This window comes from Hyla sarda, chromosome 6, assembly GCF_029499605.1.
Source record: "Hyla sarda isolate aHylSar1 chromosome 6, aHylSar1.hap1, whole genome shotgun sequence".
NCBI lineage: Eukaryota > Metazoa > Chordata > Amphibia > Anura > Hylidae > Hyla > Hyla sarda.
Window position 1 is genome coordinate 272,433,241 of NC_079194.1, and position 23,531 is coordinate 272,456,771.

The 23,531-nt window shown below is 46.4% G+C and overlaps 1 protein-coding gene across 5 annotated transcripts in view; it reads right to left on the bottom strand.

The window, feature by feature from the left end:
• Positions 1-14,746: 14,746 nt before the first annotated feature.
• LOC130277062 (serine/threonine-protein kinase D1-like) overlaps positions 14,747-23,531 on the bottom strand; it is a 188,413-nt gene continuing 179,628 nt past the window's right edge. For all 5 annotated transcript variants that reach the window (XM_056527327.1, XM_056527326.1, XM_056527325.1 and 2 more), the window contains one exon: positions 14,747-15,192. In XM_056527327.1, the coding sequence (XP_056383302.1) occupies positions 15,013-15,192 (180 nt within the window). In that variant the 3' untranslated portion in view covers positions 14,747-15,012. The remainder of the gene's footprint in view (positions 15,193-23,531) is intronic.

The following is a 23,531-nucleotide window of genomic DNA, read 5'->3' on the forward strand; positions in this document are numbered from 1 at the left end:
ATGGCCCCTCTCCTGCGACCCTGCGCCGTGGGTGATCCTGAGGACGTTGAAACTCCGGCTGCCCGCAGCTCTCCCTCCTCATTAACCCTCCGGGCCTCTTCCTCTCCTCCGGTGAGTGAAAACCTCCACGCTTCCGCCCCGGCAGCAGGCAGCTTCACTACCTCCTCTCCCACCTGCAGCCCTGACAAGCAGCGCCAGAGGTTAGGAGCGACACCAGGGGATACAGACAGCGTCCCACTGCTCCATGCTGCTGATCTGACAGATAAAGGGGGGGGGGGTATGCTCTTATGGCCCTGCAAGTGGCTAATGTCACTCTGACCGACACCACCATGAAGGAGATGATGCTCCTGCAACGAAAGTCTCTCCTGTCTGATTTCCAATCCCTTCTCCATCCCCTCCACTCTGAAATTGGGGACTTGGGAAGCAGGGTTGATCACTTAGATCATAAGTTTGAGGACTTTACCGGCTCTCACAATGAGCTAATAGATGCCCACAATTCCCTAGAGGAGGAGATCGCTGGGCTCAAAGCTAAACTGGCAGATTTAGAAGATAGGGGAAGAGGGAACAACGTAAAACTGTGGGGCATACCAGAATCAGTTCCTCCCAGAAACATTCCTCAATATGTTCGGGCACTCCTTAAAGCCTCCCTGCCTGACCTTCCTGATACTGACCTGGAAATCGATAGAGCACACAGGGTCCCCAGACCCAAGCATCTTGCGGATATGGTTCCAAGGGATGTGCTCACCCGCATTCATTTCTTTCTCCAGGAAAAATGGAGGTTTGCCTGCTCCGTTTCATAAGGTCCTAGTGTACGCGGATCTATCCGCCTCCACTCTCCAAATGCGCAGAGCTCTGATGCCCATTACCTCCGCGCTTCGCAATGCTAATATACCCTACAGATGGGGGTTCCCAGTTCACCTCTTGGTGCGATACAAGCAGGGCCGTTTGAAGGAATTTGGGGGCCCCAAGCAAAATGGACATGGAGGCCCCCCCCCCTTTGATGTTCACGCACGTCACGCTCTAGGGTCGGCGTCAGGACATAGTAACGCCGGCCCTTGAATTCTGGGAGCACAGCGTGAGCGAACGTCGATACGATGCACATTAGGTGCAGCAGAGTTCCCCCCACATTAGGTGCAGCATAGTTGTCCCCACATTAGGTTGGCAGTGTTCCCCCTTAGTAGGCAGGCAGTGTTCCCCCCACATTAGGCAGGCAGTGTTCCCCCCACATTAGGTGCAGCAGTGTTCCCTACCCATACCCCCTGTCCACCCCCCTCCAGGGCCATTTTTTGGGTGGGGGTCTGACTGCTGAGACCCCCACCGATCACCTCGGTTGAAGTGGTTCTCCAGCTGGTGGAAAGCTAAAACTCCCATCATGTCTGGAGAGCCTCTGGCAATGGGAGCTGAAGTTTTGTAACAGCTGGAGAGACACAGATTGGACACAGTTTTACACATCATCACTGCAGAACTTACAAGTGACTACAGCTCTGATGGGACAGTCAGGAGAATACACAATGATATCAGTGACCTGAGTGACGTCTTCTGACTTGAGTGATATCTTCTCTGTTATCTTTTCTTCTCCATCTGGTCCAGAGACCAGGTCTTCCTCCAGCTCCATCTTCTCTACAGAGTCTGACATCCAGACATCATTGGCTCCTCAATGTCAGCAGATCCTCATCCTCTGCATGAAGACAGTAATCATTATAACCTTGCCAGAAAGTGTAACCTAAATAAAATACTGCCCCACACTGTACCCTGAATATAATACTGCCACACACTGTACCATGAATATAATACTGCCATACACTGTACCCTGAAAAAAATACTACTATAACCAGGGGGGGTTATGGGGGGGGGGGGGTGATGAGGAGAGGTGCAGGGGGGCACCTCTCATCACCCCCATAACACCCCTCCCTGCATCTCTTATCACCCCATAACACCCCCCCTGCACCTCTTATCACCCCCATAACACCCTTACTGCACCTCTTATCACCCCCATAACACCCCCCTGCACCTCTTATCACCCCCATAACACCCCCACTGCACCTCTTATCACCCCCATAACACCCCCCTGCACCTCTCATCACCCCATAACACCCCCTGCACCTCTTATCACCCCATAACACCCCTGCACCTCTTATCACCCCCATAACACCCCCCCTGCACCTCTTATCACCCCCATAACACCCCCCTGCACCTCTTATCACCCCCATAACACCCTCACTGCACCTCTTATCACCCCCATAACACCCTCACTGCACCTCTTATCACCCCCATAACACCCTCCTTGCACCTCTTATCACCCCCATAAACCCCCCCACACACACACCTCTCATTCCTGATGTAGTCCCCTAACCACCATACAATCCCCCGACCCCCCCCCCCCCCCCCCCCGGCCAGTTTACTTACCCTGCCGCGGATCGTTGCAGCGGCGTGAGTCTTCTGCTGCTCCTGTCACTGCATGAGGAGGATGCTGGAGGTTCGCGTAGTGACGTAAGCAAGGACAGGTCAGGTGATTGGAGTGGACGTGCGTGCCTGCGCGGGGCACGTGACGTCTCTACTCCCATCAGCCCCTGACCTGTCCGGTGCCGGCCCTGCGCTTTGTTTCTTAAGGGGCCCGCACCCTACAAAGGTAATTTAATTGAAATGTGCGGGCCCCCCGAAGTGCCCCGTCGCTACTGGATGTGCACCGGCTCTGCTCGGGGCCCCAAGCAATTGCCTGGTTTGCCGGTCCGGTAGCGACGGGCCTGGATACAAGGACGACCTGCATGTAATCAAAACCGTGGAAGAGGGCGCACACCTTCTGACAAGCTGGAATATCTCTACCCCTGTCCCTCATGGTTCGGCTCCTGCGAAGCTGCCAGGTGACTGGTCCACCGCATGAAGGTGACTGGAGAGACCAATGGAACTTACCTGATCCGGGAAACCGCTTATTGCTGATTTGCTCGATGATTGCAGCAGAAGGCTGCAGACGAGACTCTGACCCCGACTTGAGGGATGGTCCCCCATCTCTCACTTTTCTACTGTGTATCCTTTACATCGCATTTGGTTTACTTGTTTTTTTGTTTAATTTTCCTTTTAATCCACCAGTTAATGCTGACCGTTCATATGGTATTCCGCACCGCTTGATCTGTGTCTCATCTGGAGGAGCGCCCTCGCTGGGAGGTGTCTTCTCCTCATACTGTTATTGCCTATTTATTTCTTGCACTTTGTTGTTTTTATTAGTATATAATGGTACTAAAACTTATTAGTATAAACGCCAATGGTCTTAACAGCCCAATGAAACGCTCCCATATGTGGCGGCAAGCGATTGCTTTAGGAGAGGACGTCATTTGCATACAAGAGACCCACCTTTTACATAGTGATGCATTCAGACTCTCCCACACATTGAACACTAACATCCTCCACTCATACTCACACAATAAAACAAAGGGAGTAGCGATAGCGATAAGGAATACGGTCGCTTTCAACATCATCAAAAGTGTCTCTGAGCCTAGGGGGAGATACGTGATTTTGGTCTGCACCATGAATGATATCACATACACGTTGGTAGCCTTGTATGCTCCTAACACCCTCCAACTACGTTTCCTAATATCCCTTCTGCGCACACTCCGCCCCGTACGAGAAGGCAAACTAATCATGTGTGGGGATTTCAACATCACTGTAGATCCACATGTAGACTCCACGTCCCCAAACACCCGACATCTCGCACCACTGGCGGATCTGCTTTGGTCCGAGGATTTATATAATGCTTGCCGCTCCCATCATCCGCTTGATTGTGACTATACCTTCTATTCTGGGGTTCACAATGTGTATTCCCGGATAGACTTATTCTTAATTGACAGACCAGTACTTCCTGTATCTATTACCTCCTCTATTGAGACTATCCAGTGGTCCGATCATGCCGCCATTACGCTCACATTAAACGAACACCTCAACTCCCCCCCTGCATAGGTGTGGAGAAGCAATCCCTTCCTTCTCTTTCTCCCCTCTTCCCCTTCCCAGATAGAAAAAGACATACTTGACTATTTTGCGCTGAATGACTCTGCCCCGGTAACAGCAAGCACTCTGTGGAATGCCCATAAGGCATGTGTTTGGGGCTCGTTTATTAAACAGGGAGCCCAGCTAAAAAGACAGAGGAATAGTCAAATTGACGCAACCCTGACTGAATTGAGGACTGTAGAGAGGGAAAATATAGATAATCCTTCGCCTTCTCTGGCTGCTAAACTAAAAGATCTTAGACAGAAGTTTAGATCCCTCCTCCTGATTTCTTATGAGAAATCTTACCGCAAAACAAGAGCGACCTATTACTCGTCCAGCAACAAGGCAGGTAAACTGTTAACGGCCCGACTGAAAGCCCAACACACTAGATCCAGGATCCCGTACCTCATTCATCCTCTTTCTAAGACTAAGGTATACACTCCCTCTGAAATTGCCCATGGGTTCCGCGATTATTATGCCAGCCTCTATAATTTGAGAGACTCCGTCCCTACTCCCCCTAATGTCCTAGAGATGATTGACAATTTTTTGTCTTCTATAAATATCCCCTCCCTATCCTCCCAATAGGTCTCCACGCTTAATGACCCTATCACACCACAAGAGGTAGCCCTAATCATCAAACAACTTCCTGCAGATAAAGCCCCAGGTCCGGACGGATTTGCTAATCACTATTACAAACACTTTAGCACTACTTTATCCCCGCACCTCTGTAGGTTTTTCCAACACGTACTGGGGAGAGGTGCCTTCCCTAGTGAAAATATGCTGGCCCTCATCGTGACCATACCCAAACCTTGCAAACCCCCTGACCGACCCCAAAACTTCTGCCCCATATCCCTCCTTAAGACCGAGGTTAAAATGTTTGCCAAACTTATCGCTAATAGACTAGCCCCTATATTACCTTCCCTCGTAGCCGCAGATCAAACGGGCTTTGTCCCACGTAGACAAGCCTATTATAATACTAGACGTGCATTGGGCATTGTACACCTAGCAGTGGCTCGTGATCTTCCGGTCCTAGCCCTGGCTCTCGACGCCGAGAAGGCGTTCGACCGCCTCAGGTGGGAGTATGCCTTCTCGGTGCTACATAAATTGGGGTTCAGCGGCCCTATCCTCACAGCCGTAACAGCCCTATATAATAACCCCTTGGCTAAGACATACGTCAATGGTGCCCTTTCCCCTGACTTCACCCTCACGAACGGCACTTGTCAGAGATGTCCCCTGTCTCCCCTAATATTTATTTTAGCTATGGAACCCCTTGCCCAAGCAATTAGAGAGAATCCCCAGATAACCGGGGTGAAGGTTGGAGGTCGTTCCCATAAGATATCCCTCTACGCTGACGACGTGCTTCTCACGCTCACTCATCCTGAATACTCCCTACCTGCTGTTATGTCCCTAATCGATAACTTTGGCACTATTTCATATTACCACCTGAATTTGTCCAAAACCCAGGCCCTTCCTATTAATCTCCCCACCCGGTTATTTCAGACATTTAAGGAAACTTATACCTTTGACTGGCAACCATTGGGCATTAAATACTTTTTAATGCCGGTCCCCTGTAGACCTATACAAATTGAACTACCTTCCCCTCCTCTCTACAATTCGGACAGAAATGACTCGACTTACCCAACATGACATTTCCTGGACAGGTCGCATAGCGACTTTCAAAATGCTATTCCTACCAAGATTCCTATACCTGTTCTGTTCATTACCAATCCGCTTACCCTTAGATTTTTTCCGACAAGCACACTCAATGCTCACAACATTCCTATGGGCACAGAGAAAGCCATGCATAGCACGCTCCATCCTGTCTAGGGATGGACGCCAGGGGGGACTAGCCTTACCAGACCTGCGCTACTATTATTTTTCCACGTTGGTGTCCGCCTTATCGGGATGGTTCGTCCTTGATGAATCCATTCCCTGGGTTCACCTGGAGCGCTACATGACACAACCCTTTTCCTTACCTGATTTGCTCCTCGCCCCCTTCTGGCATGTCCCTACACCCACTGACCTGGGCCCTGATGTGTCAGCCTCGCTAGCTGCCTGGGTTGACTTTCACACATTGGCACAATCCAGTGTTTCTTGCCTGAAACAGGCCTTACTCTTCACCTTTCTACGTGCTCTACTACCTGACACAGATTTCAGACACTTGGCGGACAGAGGGATATCTACAGTGGGTGACCTGATGGATGGCCATACACTTCAATCATTCTCCCAACTGAGTGATCTTCTCGGACTATCTAGCTCAGATTTCTTTAAGTATCTTCAACTTCGACACTTAGTAAACTCCCTGACGTCCTCGCCCTTTTGTAGAGACCCGGTTACCTATATTCATGTATCAAGGGGTAAGAAGGGATTGAAAGCTCTGTATAATGTTTTAATGCACAATGCTCACTTCCACAAGTTCCCTGCCCTGAGAAGCTGGGAATCAGACTTACACCTTACTTTTACTGATGAGGAGTGCATGTCCGCATTTCAGACGTCTCAGAAATATTTGAAATGTACTACACACATAGAGGCGATTAGAAAGACGACTCTCCGGTGGTACTATACACCGGATAGACTGGCCCGCATATACCCCATGGCTTCTAGTGAGTATTGGAGAGTGTGTGGTGGTAGAGGTACACTATTCCACATCTTATGGTCCTGCCCGCTACTACAAAATTATTGGGATAACTGTAAGGCTCTATTCCAAGAAATGATACCCGACTACAATGACTTGTCTCCGCAACAAGTACTACTTCTGCTGGGAATAGACCTACTACACCGTGATTTCAGGGGTCTCTTATGTATTATGTGCACTACTGTTAAGACAGTTTTAACTAGAGAGATGAAGTCCGCTAAGATCCCCTCCCTACAAGATTTTACAGCATCCCTCAACCTCACATGCTCATATGAAAAGGTCATTTCACTGGGTAACTCTATTTATTTCAAGTTCGAGACAACTTGGTCTCGGTGGTTGTCCTCTCAATACGCTCAGGTTCCTTGACCCTTATACTTACTCCCTTTCCCCTCCTCCCCTCCCCCCCCTTCAGATATGTCGCCTCTCCTCCTAATATCACTTCCCCTCTCTCTCCCTTATCCCCTAGCTATTCACTGCCTACGACTCCTTTTTCCCCGCCTTGATGATGCTACTAGGCGCCTCGAAACCCCACTGTTTTTTCACATAATATTAGTTTATTACAATATTCATTGGTGTTCCAATTGTTTCTTGCTGTATATACCTGTTATGTACCATTCATCCACGCACAGCCTGCAGACTTTAAAACTGATGTTTTATTATCTCTACCTGACGGAATACATTTATTGTTTTTGTTAAAAGTGGTTTACCACTTGTTTGTTCACCTCGGGCACACCCGAAAGGTTTGTATTGTTAAAACCCAATAAAAATGATTCTTCAAAAAAAATTATTAAAAAAAAAGTTCTGCCGAGCCCTTTGTAACCGTCTGGACATCAATCTGGACTTCTCCTCGGCATACCACCCTCAGTCCAACTGTCAGGTGGAGAGGGTTAATCAAATCCTTGAGACTTATCTTCGGCATTTTGTTTCAGCTCGCCAAGATTATTGGGTCGACCTTCTCCCTTGGGCTGAATTCTCATATAATCATAAGGATTCCGAGTCCACAAGGTCGTCCCCCTTTTTTGTTATCTACTGACTCAATCTCCGTTCTCCTCTTCCTCTCCGTCCTTCTCTCCTGGTGAAATGGTGTAGCTTTCATCCAAGTACATCCACTTCAAGATCTCTTGTTACAAGTTCGGTCCTCGCTACCTTGGTCCCTTCCAGATTCTACAAAAGATCAAACCGGTTCTCTTAGAAGAATCTTGTCCCCACACCTGTCTCCGACTCTCTGACATCTACAAAGTTAAACAAATTCTTGCGACAAAAACTGTGAGAGGTAAACAATTTATTTTGATCGACTGGGAGGGTTACGGTCCTGAGGAGAGATCTTGGGAGCCTGAGGAGAATATCCTGGACCATGACCTTCTCAGGAGTTTCCTCTCTTGTAAAAGGAGGGGGAGACCAAAGGGGGGGTCCTGTTACGTTATGCGCTCCGGCCGCACACGCTGGCTGTGAGTGCATGGTCTCCTTACCTGCTGCTGCCGACAGGGCTGGGACTCGCTTTGCGGGACGCACCCGCATGCGAGCCCCAGTCCGTCACTCTCCGGGTGTTTCTCCTGCCTCTGCCTCTCTGCTCCGGCGCGCGTGTCCCCGTCCCCTAGGGCGCGCGCGCTGGAGCTTTAAGATTTAAAGGGCCAGTACGCTCATTAGTGTAATTCACCTGTGGCTCATTTATAAATTCCTCCCCCGCCGGATCTTTGTTGTCTTGTGCCTTAGAGAAAGCATTCCTCAGTATTGCCTTGCCATGTATCTGATCCCTTTGACTTTGACCTTGCTCCTCTGCCGCCTGCCTACTGAACTCCTGCTACGTCCTGACTACGCTACTGTGCCACCTGGCCTGACCTTCCTCTATCCAGACTACAAGCTGCCTTATCCCTCCGATGCCTCCCATTTCCTTAGCCGCCTGTGTGGTCGAGCCGTGCCAGGGGTAGCGACCTGGGTGCCGCCAGCCGCAGCAAGTCCATCCCGCTTTGTGGCGGGCTCTGGTGAAAACCAGCGGCACCTTAGACTACACTCCCGGGTATGGTCCAAGTCATCTGCCACACTCGTCCAGCGGATCCACATCCACCGATGTTTATGTCTTCTGAAATGTGAGTGTTACAACTGCCGCAAACCTAATCAGGGACGAGCACTTGGGTGAATATAATGTGTTCTTGTATACTGCTCCCGTATTTTAAAGTTTTTGTATGAAGATGTGCGGATGAAGTAAAAGTTATTTATTTAGAATACAAACTTTGTTGTACAAGTGCAATTCTTATTGGATTATGTTACACTGAGGATCTGTGGAGGCTCAGGTGCACTACGTCACACCCAGGTGCATGCTTCACCCTTACCTACTACTGCAGTGAGTACAAGAAAGTAATGCCACAAGTATTAAAATGAAATAAACATTGACATCAAAACATTAACTCTTAATAAATGTCTGTTTAACTGCACTAGCGATTGGTGGGAGTATGTTAAAGTCGAGTTACGTTGTTTGTTTCAGGCAAAAGGCAGACAACAGGCATGTGAGAAGAAGTGGGACTTCAGGAGGCTGCAGTGTGAGTTGCGGTCACTGCAAGACCTGCTCCAGTGCAGCTGGGACATCAAGGAGGAGCTGGAGGAGACAAAAAAGAGCTTGAAAAGGCACTTTGAGGAGGAATCCAAGCGAATTGTCTTTCGTTCCAAGGTGGAGAACCTGGAAATGGGTGAGAAGTGTAACTCTTTCTTTTTCAGGAAGCTCCATGCTGGCCACACACACCTGACGAAACGGTGAGATGAGACTGGACACATGTGGAGGGGCAAGGATGAGGTGGTGGGGGTCGTCATGGACTTCTACCAAAATCTCTATGCCCCAAAGTCATCTGACCCCAAAGACACGAGAGGTTCTGTCAGGTATCACTAATGTTGTTGATCCCATAGGTGCCATGGATGATACCTTGATGGTGGGGGAGCTGTTGGAGGTGTATGAGGAGATGGTGGTGGGGGGGGGGCAGAATGTCTCCGTTATTGAGGGAAGGGATGATCACGATCTTGTATAAGCGGAAGAGGGAGAGATGTGACTTGAAAAATTGGTGTCCCATCTCTCTCCTGAATGTGGACTACAAGATCCTTGCCAAGGTGCTAGCCAACAGGCTGAAATCTGTCATCGGGCAGATCGTCCACCTGGACCAGACCTGCAGTCAGGATCGCCGATAGCCTTGCCCTTGTGAGACACGGTCCATTACATCCAGGACCGTCGAGCCCACGCCGCCCTGGTCGGTCTGGATCAGGAGAAGGTGTTTGACCAGGTCTCCCGTGTTTGCATTGACAGCTCCCTTACAACTTAAACACTCCTAGGCTCTATGTGAACGTTGTATGGTTTGTGAGGGAGCACCAGCTAGAGGGACTGAAGCCCGACCTTTGGAAACCAAAGGCTATCTACAAGCTCATCCGAGCTAAGGACTTGTTGGAGCTCTTTCCGGGGCTCCCCACAGCCTCGGCAGAGACTGTTTGGACCAATGTGGCTTCAGCATGGCTAACCAATAGACATAAGGACTTGTCGTGGATGGCCATTTAGGAAGGACTGTATCTTAGGTCGTTCATGCATACCCACGACTTGTGCAGAACCCAATACTGCCCCTACGTGGAGGAAACATCTTTGCACGTCTTTTGTCAGTGCCCCTTTGCACAGGGTCTGTTGGATGCCCTGGAACATGAACTCAGAGACTCTGTATGCAGGAACTGCCTATCATACCATTCGGTGCTTTACGGTCTGTTCCCTGGGGCCCACGATGTGGAGGCTATCCAGGAGGCATAGCGCCTTATGAACTGTTTTAGAGATGCTGTTTGGCTTTCCAGAACCCACCTTGTGATCAACAGGCAGAACATGTCCGTCCGGGACTGCTGCAGGTTCATCCGGAGCCTGCTAAGAGACTATGCCATCTTGGACAGTCCAGGCGTTGATGAAGAAGAGGAGTGAAGACTCTTCCCCATGTCCCCCTGAAGTTATTGGCCAGTAGTTTGGCCCTGTGATTCACCCCCTCCTTACCCCCCCATAATTTTCATTTTTCATTTTTACACTCGCATGTTCTTGTAGACCCAATTTTTGAATTTTTGCAAGTGGTAAAAGGAGAAATGTTTTACTTGTTTTGTAGCCCAATTTCTCTCGAGTAAGCACATACCTCATATGTCTATGTAAAGTGTTCGGCGGGCGCAGTAGAGGGCTCAGAAGGGAAGGAGCGACAAGGGAATTTTGGAAAGAACATTTTTCTGAAATGGTTTTTGGGGGGCATGTCACCTTTAGGAAGCCCCTAGGGTGTCAAAATAGCAAGAAAAAACACATGGCATATTATTTTGGAAACTAGACCCCTCGGGGAATGTAACATGGGATAAAGTGAGCCTTAATACCCCACAGGTGTTTCATGAATTTTGCAAATGTAAAAAGAAAAAAAGAAAATTTACCTAAAATGCTTGTTTTCCCAAAAATTTTACATTTTTAAAAGGGTAATAGCAGAAAATACCCCCCCAAAACTTGAAGCCCAATTTCTTCCAATACAGAAAACACCCCATATGGGGGTGAAAAGTGCTCTGCTGGCGCACTACAGGTCTCAGAAGAGGAATAGTCACATTTGGCTTTTTGGAAGCAAATTTTGCTCTGGGGGCATGCCGCATTTAGGAAGCCCCTATGGTGCCAGGACAGCAAGAAAACCCCCACATGGCATACTATTTTGGAAACTAGACCCCTCAGGGAATGTAACAAGGGGTAAAGTGAACCTTTATACCCCACAGGTGTTTCACGACTTTTGCATATGTAAAAAATTTTTTATTTTTTTTTACCTAAAATGCTTGTTTTCCCAAAAATTTTACATTTTTAAAAAGGGTAAAAGCAAAAAATACCCCCCAAAATTTGTAACACAACTTCTCCCGAGTACGGTGATACCCCATATGTGGCCCTAAACTGTTGCCTTGAAATACGACAGGGCTCCAAAGTGAGAGCGCCATGCCCATTTGAGGCCTAAATTAGGGACTTGCATAGGGGTGGACATAGGGGTATTCTACGCCAGTGATTCCCAAACAGGGTGCCTCCAGCTGTTGTAAAACTCCCAGCATGCCTGGACAGTCAGTGGCTGTCTGGTAATACTGGGAGTACTTGTTTTGCAACAGCTGGAGGCTCCGTTTTGGAAACAGTGGCGTACCAGACGTTGCTCATTTTTATTGGGGAGGGGAGGGGGGCTGTGTAGGGGTATGTGTATATGTAGTGTTTTTTACTTTTTATTTTATTTTGTGGTAGTGCAGTGTAGTGTTTTTAGGGTACAGTCAAATGGGCGGGGTTCACAGTAGTTTCTCGCTGGCAGTTTGAGCTGCGGCAGAAAATTTGCCGCAGCTCAAACTTGCAGCCGGATACTTACTGTAAACCTCCGCCCATGTGAGTGTGCCCTGTACATTCACATTGGGGAGGGAACATCCAGCTGTTGCAAAACTACAACTCCCAGCATGCGCTGACAGACTGTACATGCTGAGAGTTTTAGTTTTGCAACAGCTGTAGGCACACTGGTTATGTATCACTGAGTTTGTGACCTAACTCAGTGTTTCACAACCAGTGTGCCTCCAGCTGTTGCAAAATTACAACTCCCAGCATGTACGGTGCATGCTGGGAGTTGTAGTTTGCAACAGCTGGAGGCACACCGGTCGTGAAACACTGAGTTAAGTAAAAAAAAAAAACTCTGTGTTTCACAACCAGTGTGCCTTCAGCTGTTGCAAAACTACAACTCTCAGCAGTCACCGACAGCCAACGGGCATGCTGGGAGTTGTAGTTATGCAACCAGCAGATGCACCACTACAACTCCCAGCATGCATTTTAGCTGTTTGTGCAAGCTGGGAGTTGTAGTTATACAACAGCTGAAGGTACACTTTTCCATAGAAAAAATGTGCCTCCAGCTGTTGCAAAACTATAACTGCCCATAAGGGAATGCTGGGAGTTGTGGTGGTCTGCCTCCTGCTGTTGCATAACTACAGCTCCCAGCATGCCCTTTTTGCATGCCGGGAGCTGTTGCTAAGCAACAGCAGGAGGCTGTCAATCCCCTCCAGCTGCTGCTCCACGCCGCCGCACACAGGTCAGTCCCTCGCCGCCGCCGCCACTCCTGGGGCCCCGATCCCAACAGGGGCCCAGGGATAGGGGTCCCCAGCTGATGGGGTCAACTGCCCACACCCGCTCACGTCCTCCATCAGAGACGGCCCGATCAGCCAGTAATTCCGGGTCACCGGGTCACTGGAGACCCGATTGACCCGGAATCGCCGCAGGTCGCTGGGCTGAATTGTCCAGCGATCTGCGGCCATCACCGTCATGGGGGGACATAATGACCCCCCTGGACGATATGCCGCGATGCCTGCTGAATGATTTCAGCAGGCATCCGGCTCTGGTCCCCAACCGGCTAGCGGTGGGGACCGGAATTCCCACGGGCGTATGGATACGCCCTGCGTTCTTAAGGACTCGGAATGCAGGGCGTATCCATACGCCCTGCGTCCTGAAGAGGTTAAAGGATTAAGTGGAGAGTTAGAGTAGCAGTGCGATGTATAGCTTAGGGAACCATTGCTGTGTATTGAACTGTCATGCTTTGTGTGATTTTAATTTATTGTATGACTTGTAATGACTGAACGATCAATAAAGCACTTTCAATAACGGTGGCGACCATAATGCTAGGTTTCTATGGAAGGAGAGACTTCCCTGATATTTAAAACTCAGGCACTAGGACTCCTTGGTCTATTTTTTAATTATTAAAATTGTGCATTTTTACTTTATGGTTTTGGATATTATTAATCAGCTCTTATAACTGACATAATAAGATAAGGTATTTTGTAGGGTATGTAAGTGTTTGTGATCTAAATAAACTTTGTGTATATAAGGGGAGGGGCTTGGGTATTACAATAGGGGCAGTGGAAGTGGGATTTATCTGTAAGGGGCCGTCGCCCTTTTGTTCGCTGCATGCCTGGTGTGTACGCTCACAGAGATTATAATAAAATCTATTGGACATTGGTGAGTGCCTCTGTACTTTCTACATTTCTATGTGGATGTTGCTTTCATTAACTCTGTTCACACTTAAACAGCTAAGCACCATGCTGTATTTAATCTGGCTATTGAAATTCTGGAGTGACCTACATCTACTCACTGCATGGACTGTTGCTAGTGGGTTGTGCAGAATGATTTCTCTCTCTCTCTCTCTCTCATAGTGTTGAGCGGCATAGGCCATATTCGAATTCGCGAATATTCGCGAATATATGGACGAATATTCGTCATATATTCGCAAATATTCGCATATTCGTTATATTCTCGTTTTATTTTCGCATATGCGGAAATTCTCGTATGCGAAAATTAACATATGTGAATATTAGCATATACAAAATTAGCATACGCGCAAATTCGTAGTATTACAGCCTTCTTTACACCACACAAGCTGGAAGCAGAGTGGGGTGATCACTGTGATGTGTACTGTGAAGAAAAAAAAACAAAAAAAAAACGAATATTCGTAATTACGAATATATAGCGCTATATTCGCGAAATTCGCGAATTCGCGAATATGCGATATTCGCGAATAATATTCGAATTGCGAATATTCGCGAGCAACACTACTCTCTCTCTCTCCTGGTGGACTATACAATGAATCTATTCAGGAAACAACGAGATTATAATAACCACAGAGATATAGTAATCTAAAGCATCTTGTGGTACCTATAGACAGTAAGGCTATGTTCACACAATGGAATTTCCTTCCGTAATTCCGCACAGACATTCTGCTGCAGCAAAGTCCCATTGATTTCAATGGGATTCTGCCGCACTGTGCAAATGGCTGAATTTGGCTGAAATTCCAATTCTGTAGTCCGCAGAAAGAAATGACATGTCTATGAGACAGCACAATTCCAAGCAATTCTAGCACCGGTATATTCTGCCGGTTCTCAGCTGTCAGTGAAATCTCCGCACAGAAAATTTCCATGCAAACATTCCACCATCTGAACATAGACTAATAGAAATATGCTTTTTTCTAAAGACTAATAGAAATTTTTTAGGCCCTTATCTCTCTTTGAACTGACATATTAAAACATATTTTAGCTTTGTCTTATTCTGCAGTGAAAGTATTCAGCTCTATTACATAAAATTTAAATACACTGAATTCCATCAAGTAAGTGTTAAAAAAACATGTTTTTGGTGTTAATGAATATCAAACCTTTATGGTTACAACAAATATCATTTTATACATAACTTTATATAAATCAGAAATATATTCTTACTGTCCAGCTTTTTGTCTAACAAACATTCATGACACTGGACAAGTCATCCACAAGTAACAATAAAAAAAAAATTGTCACATAGTAAGCGTCAAAGGATTGCTCACAGTGCAATGTATTTAACCTGACAAATAAACAATATTCACACATGCAGAAAACATTCATTCTTCATCTTCCTCTTCAGTTTCATCATATTGAGGTCCCATGACAAAATGTTGAGGATATTCAATACCACATTCCTCTGCAAATCGCTGCCACCTTGCATCATCACTCTCATGGGTAATGTATCTTTGTCCAACTTTGGTTTCCAATTCTCGAAGGTCCAACCAAGTTTGAAAATCCTGAAATTAAATAAATATGATTTAGCAAGTAAAGTAGGCCTCTTTCTTTTCTTTTTCTATCTTCTCCAAGATAAATTTTATAACCCATGATTCTGAAAGTGTGGATACTAAAATAAGCTTAATAAGTACTGAATAGAACTTACACAATAGCATAACTGTAAAGAAAAAAGTAAGGTAGATAAAAAAAGAAGCCCTCAGGGAAAGCTTTCTTTTGCTTATATTGTGCATCATATGCTATTGAAGATTCTTGTGTATGCCTTCTAATTACCTGTTTTAGCTGATGTGTCAGGTATGGGTTAGGCTCCATTTTGGAAGTTAATCCATTTCTGAAATGGTTCTGTAATGCAGCCTGTATCTCCCATTAATCCTCTACCTGTAAAGAGTGATTGGGTGTGGTGTTTGATCACTGCACCTGGTCATCTAATCAGGCTGCTTGAGTTGGAGTTCACCCAGGTTAACTCAATCAACTGATAAGTATGGTCAGTTCACATTATGTGCAGTTTTGATTCATTTTCTTTTTCAAACTGTTTTTTAGTTAGAGAAATATTGCAATGAGGCAAAATTTGTTTTATGAAGATTTAAAGTTTTTAGGCTGTGCTTGCTTATTGAATTATTTCACATTTTAGCGAAACAGGGTAAAATAGCATTTTGCCACAATTGTAAGAAAACCAAAGTAAAAATAGAACACTGCAATGTGTGTATATTGCCATAAGAGATTTGTATATCTACAATATATTTGTACTATTTATATCCTGAGATATACCCATAGAGATGGCAGCTGCAGTATACATATATAGCTTGTAAAGAGAGAAAGTGAAGTGACTGAGGATGTGGGGTGAAGTGACTGAGGAAGGGGGGGGGGTGAAATGACTGAGGATGGGGGGGGGTGAAGTGACTGAGGATGGGGGGGTGAAGTGACTGAGGATGGGGGGTGAAGTGACTAATGATAGGGGGGTGAAGTGACTGAGGATGGGGGGGTGAAGTGTATGAGGATGAAGGGGGGGGAGGGGTCTGAAGATGGGGGAGTGAAGTGACTGAGGATGGGGGGGTAAGTGAATGAGGATGGGGGATAAGTGACTGGGGATGGGGGGGAGAAGTGACTGAGGATGGGGGGGGGGTGAAGTGACTGAAGATGGGGGGTGAAGTGAGTGAGGATGAAGGGGGTGAAGTGTCTGAGGATGAAAGGGGGGTGAAGTGACTGAGGAGGAGGGGACAAGGTGACTGAGGATGAAGGGGGGATAAGATGACTGAGGATGGGGGAGTGAAGTGACTGAAGATGAGGGTGTAAGTGAATGAGGATGGGGGGATAAGTGACTGGGGATGGGGGGGAGAAGTGACTGAGGATGGGGGGGGGTGAAGTGACTGAAGATGGGGGGGGGGTGAAGTGAGTGAGGATGAAGGGGGTGAAGTGTCTGAGGATGAAGGGGGGGGTGAAGTGACTGAGGATGGGGGGATGAAGTGACTGAGGATGGGAGATGAAGTGACTGAGGATGGGGGGGCGGGGTGACTGAGGAGGAGGGGACAAGATGACTGAGGATGAAGGGGGGATAAGGTGACTGAGGATGAAGGGGGACAAGGTGACTGAAGATGGGGGGTGTGAGGTGACTGAGGATGGGGGGAGGGGGAGGAAACCGAGGATGGGGGAAAGGGAGGGTGAGGAGTCCGAGGATGAGGGGGTATGTGCGTATGTATGTATGATGTGTGTAATAATATGTATGATGTGTGTGCGTATGATATATGTGCATATGTATGATGTGCGTATGTATGATGTGTGTATAATAGATGTATGTATGATAGACGTATGTATGAAAGATGTTAGTATGTATGATGTATATATGATAGACGTATATATGATAGATCTCTAACACGCACATCTTTTATACATACACCCATCTATCACACACACATCTATCATACATATACACATCTATCATACATACACACATTTGTGGTCTGGTTGAGGGGGCAGAAGAGCATGGAGAGGACTTAGGGGTCTGGGGAGGGGGACAGAGGAGTGGGTAGGAAGACTTCGGGGTCTGGTGGGGCAGAGGAGCGTGAAGGGAATTTAGGGGTCTGGGGAGGGGGACAGAGGAGTGGGGAGGAAGACTTAGGGGTCTGGGGAGGGGGGAAAAGGAGCGTGGAGAGGACTTAGGTCTCTGGTTAGGGGTTCAGCGTGGAGAGAACTTAGGGTATGTAACATGGTGTAATGTCCACAGGAATATTCCGCACGGATATTCCCTGCAGCATAGTCCCATTAATTTCAATCTGCCATTAACTTCAACATCTGCCGCGGAAATTCCGAGGTGCGTAGAAAGAATAGACATGTCTATTCTTTCTGTGGATTCCACTCAGAAATGCATTGCCGTCTAAAAGACGGCGCATTTCCAAGCGGTGCTAGTGTTTTTTGGGCAGACATTCCACACATAATCCACCATGTAAATATATAGCCTTAGGGGTCTGGAGGAGGAAGACAGAGTCTCTAATCCATATTAGGGGTTGCAATGTCTAATCCAAACAGGGGAATCACAGTATTTAATCCATACAGTGGGGCAGAATATTTAATCCATATGTATTTATTTTTTATTGGGGGGGGGGGGGGGGGGGGGGAGTGCCCATACAGCACCTCGCCAGGGGCCCAAGGGGAACTTGGTACGCCTCTGTCTGCGAGGTCAGTGACTTCTTTGAGGAGAATGCTGAGATCATAGTGGAGGTTTTTAAATCTGCATTCACATGTACCGATTATGTGTTATGAAATCATTAGACATTCTGTAATGGTTGTTAAAAAAGTTTAAAAAAGAAAAAAAAAGTCAGCTTTTTGAAACTTCTGCATAAAACTTTCAGCAGGCAAGTGGCAGTACAGAAATAAAAATTGCAATGTTCAAAATCTATCTCTACTATCACCCACCATCACCACCACCCAAAAAAAAAATAAAAAAATAAAACAGTATTAGATAATCTATGTAAAACTTCAATATTCTTTGTGTTTAAAAAATAAATTAAAAAAAAAGGATTGTACTCTGATTATTACTACAGCTACAGTCTGGGATTAGTGATAGCACCAGGGCTGTGATGCACAAGCTTGGTGAAAAAGAAGATACAACTAAAGCTCATAGGTGTATGCATACACTATGTTAGCCTTTGTCCTGTTACACTCTTTGTTAAAAATGTACTCTTCATGACCTAGCATTTTTCTTTTTTTTACCAAACTTAAAGGGGTACTCCAGTAAAAACCTTTTTTCTTTTAAATCAACTGGTGGCAGAACATTAAACATATTGGTAAATTACTTCTATTAAAAAATCTTAATCCTTCCTGTACTTATTAGCTGCTGAATACTACAGAGGAAATTCTTTTGTTTTTGGAATGCTCTCTGATGACATCAGTACAGTTCTCTCTGCTGAGGTTATTATAATAAAAATAACACTTTATTTTTTGTTGTCCTTAGTGGGATTTGAACCTAAGTCCCCAGCACTGCAAGGCAGCAGTGCTAACCACTGAGCCACCATGCTGCCCTTAGCATACATCTGCTATGCATCTGCTATGCACGGTTGCTAAAATGGACAGAGATGTCAGCAGAGAGCACTGTGCTCGTGATGTCATCAGTGTTCCAAAAAGAAAGGAATTTCCTCTGTAGCATTCAGCAGCTAATAAGTACTGGAAGGATTAAGATTTTTTAATAGAAGTAATTTACAAATATGATAAAAAATAGGATATTAGTCCTCAGCTCAATATAAAAAAGATTAATGGGGGATGTCTGGTATCAATAATAGAGAAAAAACAAAATTGGCATATAAATGATATTTAATATCAGGGCCCTACGGTGGGGCACAACTGGTTATAAAGTTATAAATATAAAAAATGCAACAAGTTATTACACTACAGAGCGAATGGCTAACAGCCGCATAATGATACACTGGTTGATAATGTGACATACAGTGTTACTCTGATCAGAATGGTAGTAAATTCAGTGTGCACAAAAATAAAAAAAAAATAAAAACGTTCCTCCTGGAAAGGAAATAGCTTGATAGAAAAAAAATAAATAATAGATAAAATATGCAAAAAGTCCTGTAAATAATAAAAGTGACAGTCCTATAGATGATGGAGTTGTGTCCTGTAGGGTGGATCCTACAATTGGCCTGGAACAATGTCCTGCGATAAAATCGTATGCTGTATATGATTATAACATATAAATCAATTTGTATAGTGGGTATTAGAATTGGATCGCTGTTGCCGGTTTCTCCACTCCACAGCCAAATGGCCTGCAAATAAAAATATAATTGCTGGCACGATTGTGCCACTCACCGCACCGCTGGTGGACAGATGGACGATGGACAAATGCGCTCTAGCCGGGGCGGCGTGATGGTCACAGGATATACAGCCGTTCTCACCGGCGAGCTGTCCCTTGGCGTCAGGTGTACTCTAGCCGGGGCGGAGTGTTGGTCGCAGAATATCCAGCCGCTCTCACCGGCGAGTTAACTCTTGGCGTCTGACGTAGCAGGTCAGCTGATGGCAGGTCAGCTGACCTTGTGCAGGAGGTTAGTTGATACTAGATGACGTTGAATATCAATGATGCATGCAGATAGAAATATTAATCCAATGATGGAGGGCTCTGCACCGGTTCAGCAGATGGATTTTAATACAGGACCATGTAATAAATGGATAGTAAGTGAGATCTCTCCAGAGAGGAACTGTCCGATCAGTGCTTGTATAACCGCAGCTGTAGTGTGAACTGGACCAATATAAAAAGGCTCAATCACAGTCACCAAATGCGTTTCGGGGTTCAAAGCAGATTAGTAGTGCCCCTTCCTCAGTGGTTCCCCTTTTTATATTGTCCAGTTCACACTACAGCTGCGGTTATACAAGCACTGATTGGACAGTTCCTCTCTGGAGAGATCTCACTTACTATCCATTTATTACATGGTCCTGTATTCAAATCCATCTGCTGAACCGGTGCAGAGCCCTCCATCATTGGATTAATATTTCTATCTGCATGCATCATTGATATTCAACGTCATCTAGTATCAACTAACCTCTCGCACAAGGTCAGCTGACCTGCCATCAGCTGACCTGCTACGTCAGACGCCAAGAGTTAACTCGCCGGTGAGAGCGGCTGGATATTCTGCGACCAACACTCCACCCCGGCTAGAGTACACCCGACGCCAAGGGACAGCTCGCCGGTGAGAACAGCTGTATATCCTGTGACCATCACGCCGCCCCAGCTAGAGCGCATTTGTCCATCGTCCATCTGTCCACCAGCGGTGCGGTGAGTGGCACAATCGTGCCAGTGATTATATTTTTATTTGCAGGCCATTTGGCTGTGGAGTGGAGAAACCGGCAACAGCGATCCAATTCTAATACCCACTATACAAATTGATTTATATGTTATAATCATATACAGCATACGATTTTATCGCAGGACATTGTTCCAGGCCAATTGTAGGATCCACCCTACAGGACACAACTCCATCATCTATAGGACTGTCACTTTTATTATTTACAGGACTTTTTGCATATTTTATCTATTATTTTTAATTTTAATTTTAATTTTTTCTATCAAGCTATTTCCTTTCCAGGAGGAACGTTTTTATTTTTTTTTATTTTTGTGCACACTGAATTTACTACCATTCTGATCAGAGTAACACTGTATGTCACATTATCACCCAGTGTATCATTATACGGCTGTTAGCCATAATAGATACATTTGTTATTAAGAGTATCATTCGCTCTGTAGTGTAATAACTTGTTGCATTTTTTATATTTATTACTTTTTAACCAATTGTGCGCCACCGTAGGGCCCTGCGGGAACGCACTATTTAATATCCATTAAATATAATTTATATACCAATTTTGTTTTTTCTCTATTATTGATACCAGACATCCCCCATTAATCTTTTTGATATTGAGCTGAGGACTAATATTCAATTTTTATCATTTTTTTTATATCTCTCTGTGGGGGAGAGCTTTTAGTTAACCTCGCTCATTTTTTGTGGTTGAGCTACACATATCTGCATTCCCTAATTTACAAATATGTTTAACTTTCTGCCACCAGTTGATTTAAAAGAAAAAAGGTTTTCACCGGAGTACCCCTTTAAATAAGGAGATTTTTTGTGCTCACCGTAAAATCTTTTTCTCGTAGCCTTCATTGGGGGACACCTATACTGATGGTATATGCTCTAGCCACTAGGAAAAAAAAGTCGGTTCCTCCCTGACAGGATATACCCGCCCACTGGAAGTGAGGTTATCAGTTTTGTCACAAAGCAGTAGAAGCCAACAAAGAAATATGTCCGAAGGACCCTAGAAAAGAATCCCGGATACAAAAACCCAATAACCTGAAAAGAGGATCCGGACCAAAAATGAAGAAATGGGTGGGTGTGGGGTCCTCCAATGAAGGCTACAAGAAAGAGATTTTACGGTGAGTACATAAAATCTCCTTTTCTCGGTCGCTCTTCATTGGGGGACACCTATATTGATGGGACGTACCAACGCAGTCCCCTAGGGTGGGAAAAACAACCACCAGAGAAAGGGAATCAGTCCAGAGACCGAACTCACTTGACCATAAGGCCTGCGGACGAGATTCTGGGCAGAAACAACCGAAGCCCACAAACTGAGCTCCCGGAGAAACCTCTGTCCCTGGAAATGTACTAGGACGCCAAAGGAAGAGACGGTCCTATGTAGATACTCTAAACCTACGGTCCACCTAGAGAGACAAGAAAAAGTCGACTAGGAAGCCAGATGGGCCGGAACCATCCCAGGAGTTGGTAGGAAATCAACTCCAAGGAACACAGAACCAGACAGAGGGCTAGCCCAGCTGGGAAACAAAAATGGAAAGGGACACAACAAGAGAACCCCATCCAGAGTCAACTGATTCAAGAGAACATGGCAGAAAAAACACCAGGGAGAGCTGCATACGCTTGAGCAAAAGGAGAGCAGAGGAGGTGGAGACCAGAAAACCACCGGCAAAAAGAAGAAAGATGGAAACCGGCTCTAGAGAGGCCCAATGCAAAAAAAAATTGAAAACCTGAACAGCTGCAGACCAAAAACCGCCAGCCCAGATCAAAGTGCGCCAGGCACTATAGGAGCAGGGAAATGCTGCCTGAATGCAAGGGGCAAAGTACTAGGGTACTAGGTGGATGTAGCCCCCAGAAACCCTGCAACAACATATTGAGGTATGGAGGAGCCAATTAGTGTCCCCGGAGAGATCGTAATTCTGGACACTGGTGCTGGGCAAAAGATACAAAGGCGTGACTCTGAATGCAAGTAAGAAGCACACACAGCAACCAAAGCGTTGAGAGGAACACCCCAACATGGTGAAACCCTAGACCAGATGGGCGACAATGGAGCTATTCTGGTCGTGACTAAGGCAACAGAGCCGGTGCCTGAAACACCCTGCACAGGAGCCCAGGACAGATACCTGGAGGCAGAGTGGGGGGGCTGAACTGACTGTGTCGCCCCATCAGGCCCCATGCCAGAACAGAGGGGCTCACCCACCGTAGACCTGTGGAAACAAGATCACAGGAAAGCCTGAGGCACACCTAACCGAAAGGAAGGGAAGGTGTGCTCTACACGTGCAGAGTGGCCCAGCATACGTAGGGACATAGACATGGTTTCCGCATGATAGTAGTGGGGTACCAAGGCTGCAGACGTGAAAGAAACCGCAGACATCCAAAAGTCCAGCAGTATGGAAGACAGCTCAGCACCCAACGGTGTGTCACAACCATGCCCCCTTGCAGACCACCGTTGCACCTTTAGAAAGGGGAACAGAGTGCTTCTGTTGCTGTGAAAGTCGATGGAACCTGCAGGAAACACCCACACCCCATCTCTTAGTGGTGCAACACACCAGGACTGCTGTCGCAGACGCAAGAGAGGAAGGATGTATGTGGGAAAGGAAACATGCAGACACAGTCCCACCGAGACACTGTGGAACTTTCACATGGAAACTGAGTCACCGGACTGCAGATGCGGGAGCTGGCGGATTAAAAAACCATGCAGACACAGTCTGGTTATCTGGCATAAGGACCATGGCCACAACAGGTCCCACATTCAGAACCGCACACAGAAAGTGGGTTACCAGCCATCAGCCGAGAGAGGGGCAGGTATGTAAAGAGGGACCTGGTAAAGGAGGGAACCCTGCAAACCAGTGTGTGGTGCATTGTATCACTTGGAAATACACCTTGGCAGTGGGTCTGAACTTCCATCCACGGTGTAGGAAGTGAATGGCAGTTGACCTGATGTAATAGTAAACACTGCAGACAACCATCTGGCTGACTGGGATAGGATTTCGGAACACTCAGGGTCACATCTTCAAACCCACCCACAGAAAATGGGGTATCGGAGTGCGGCC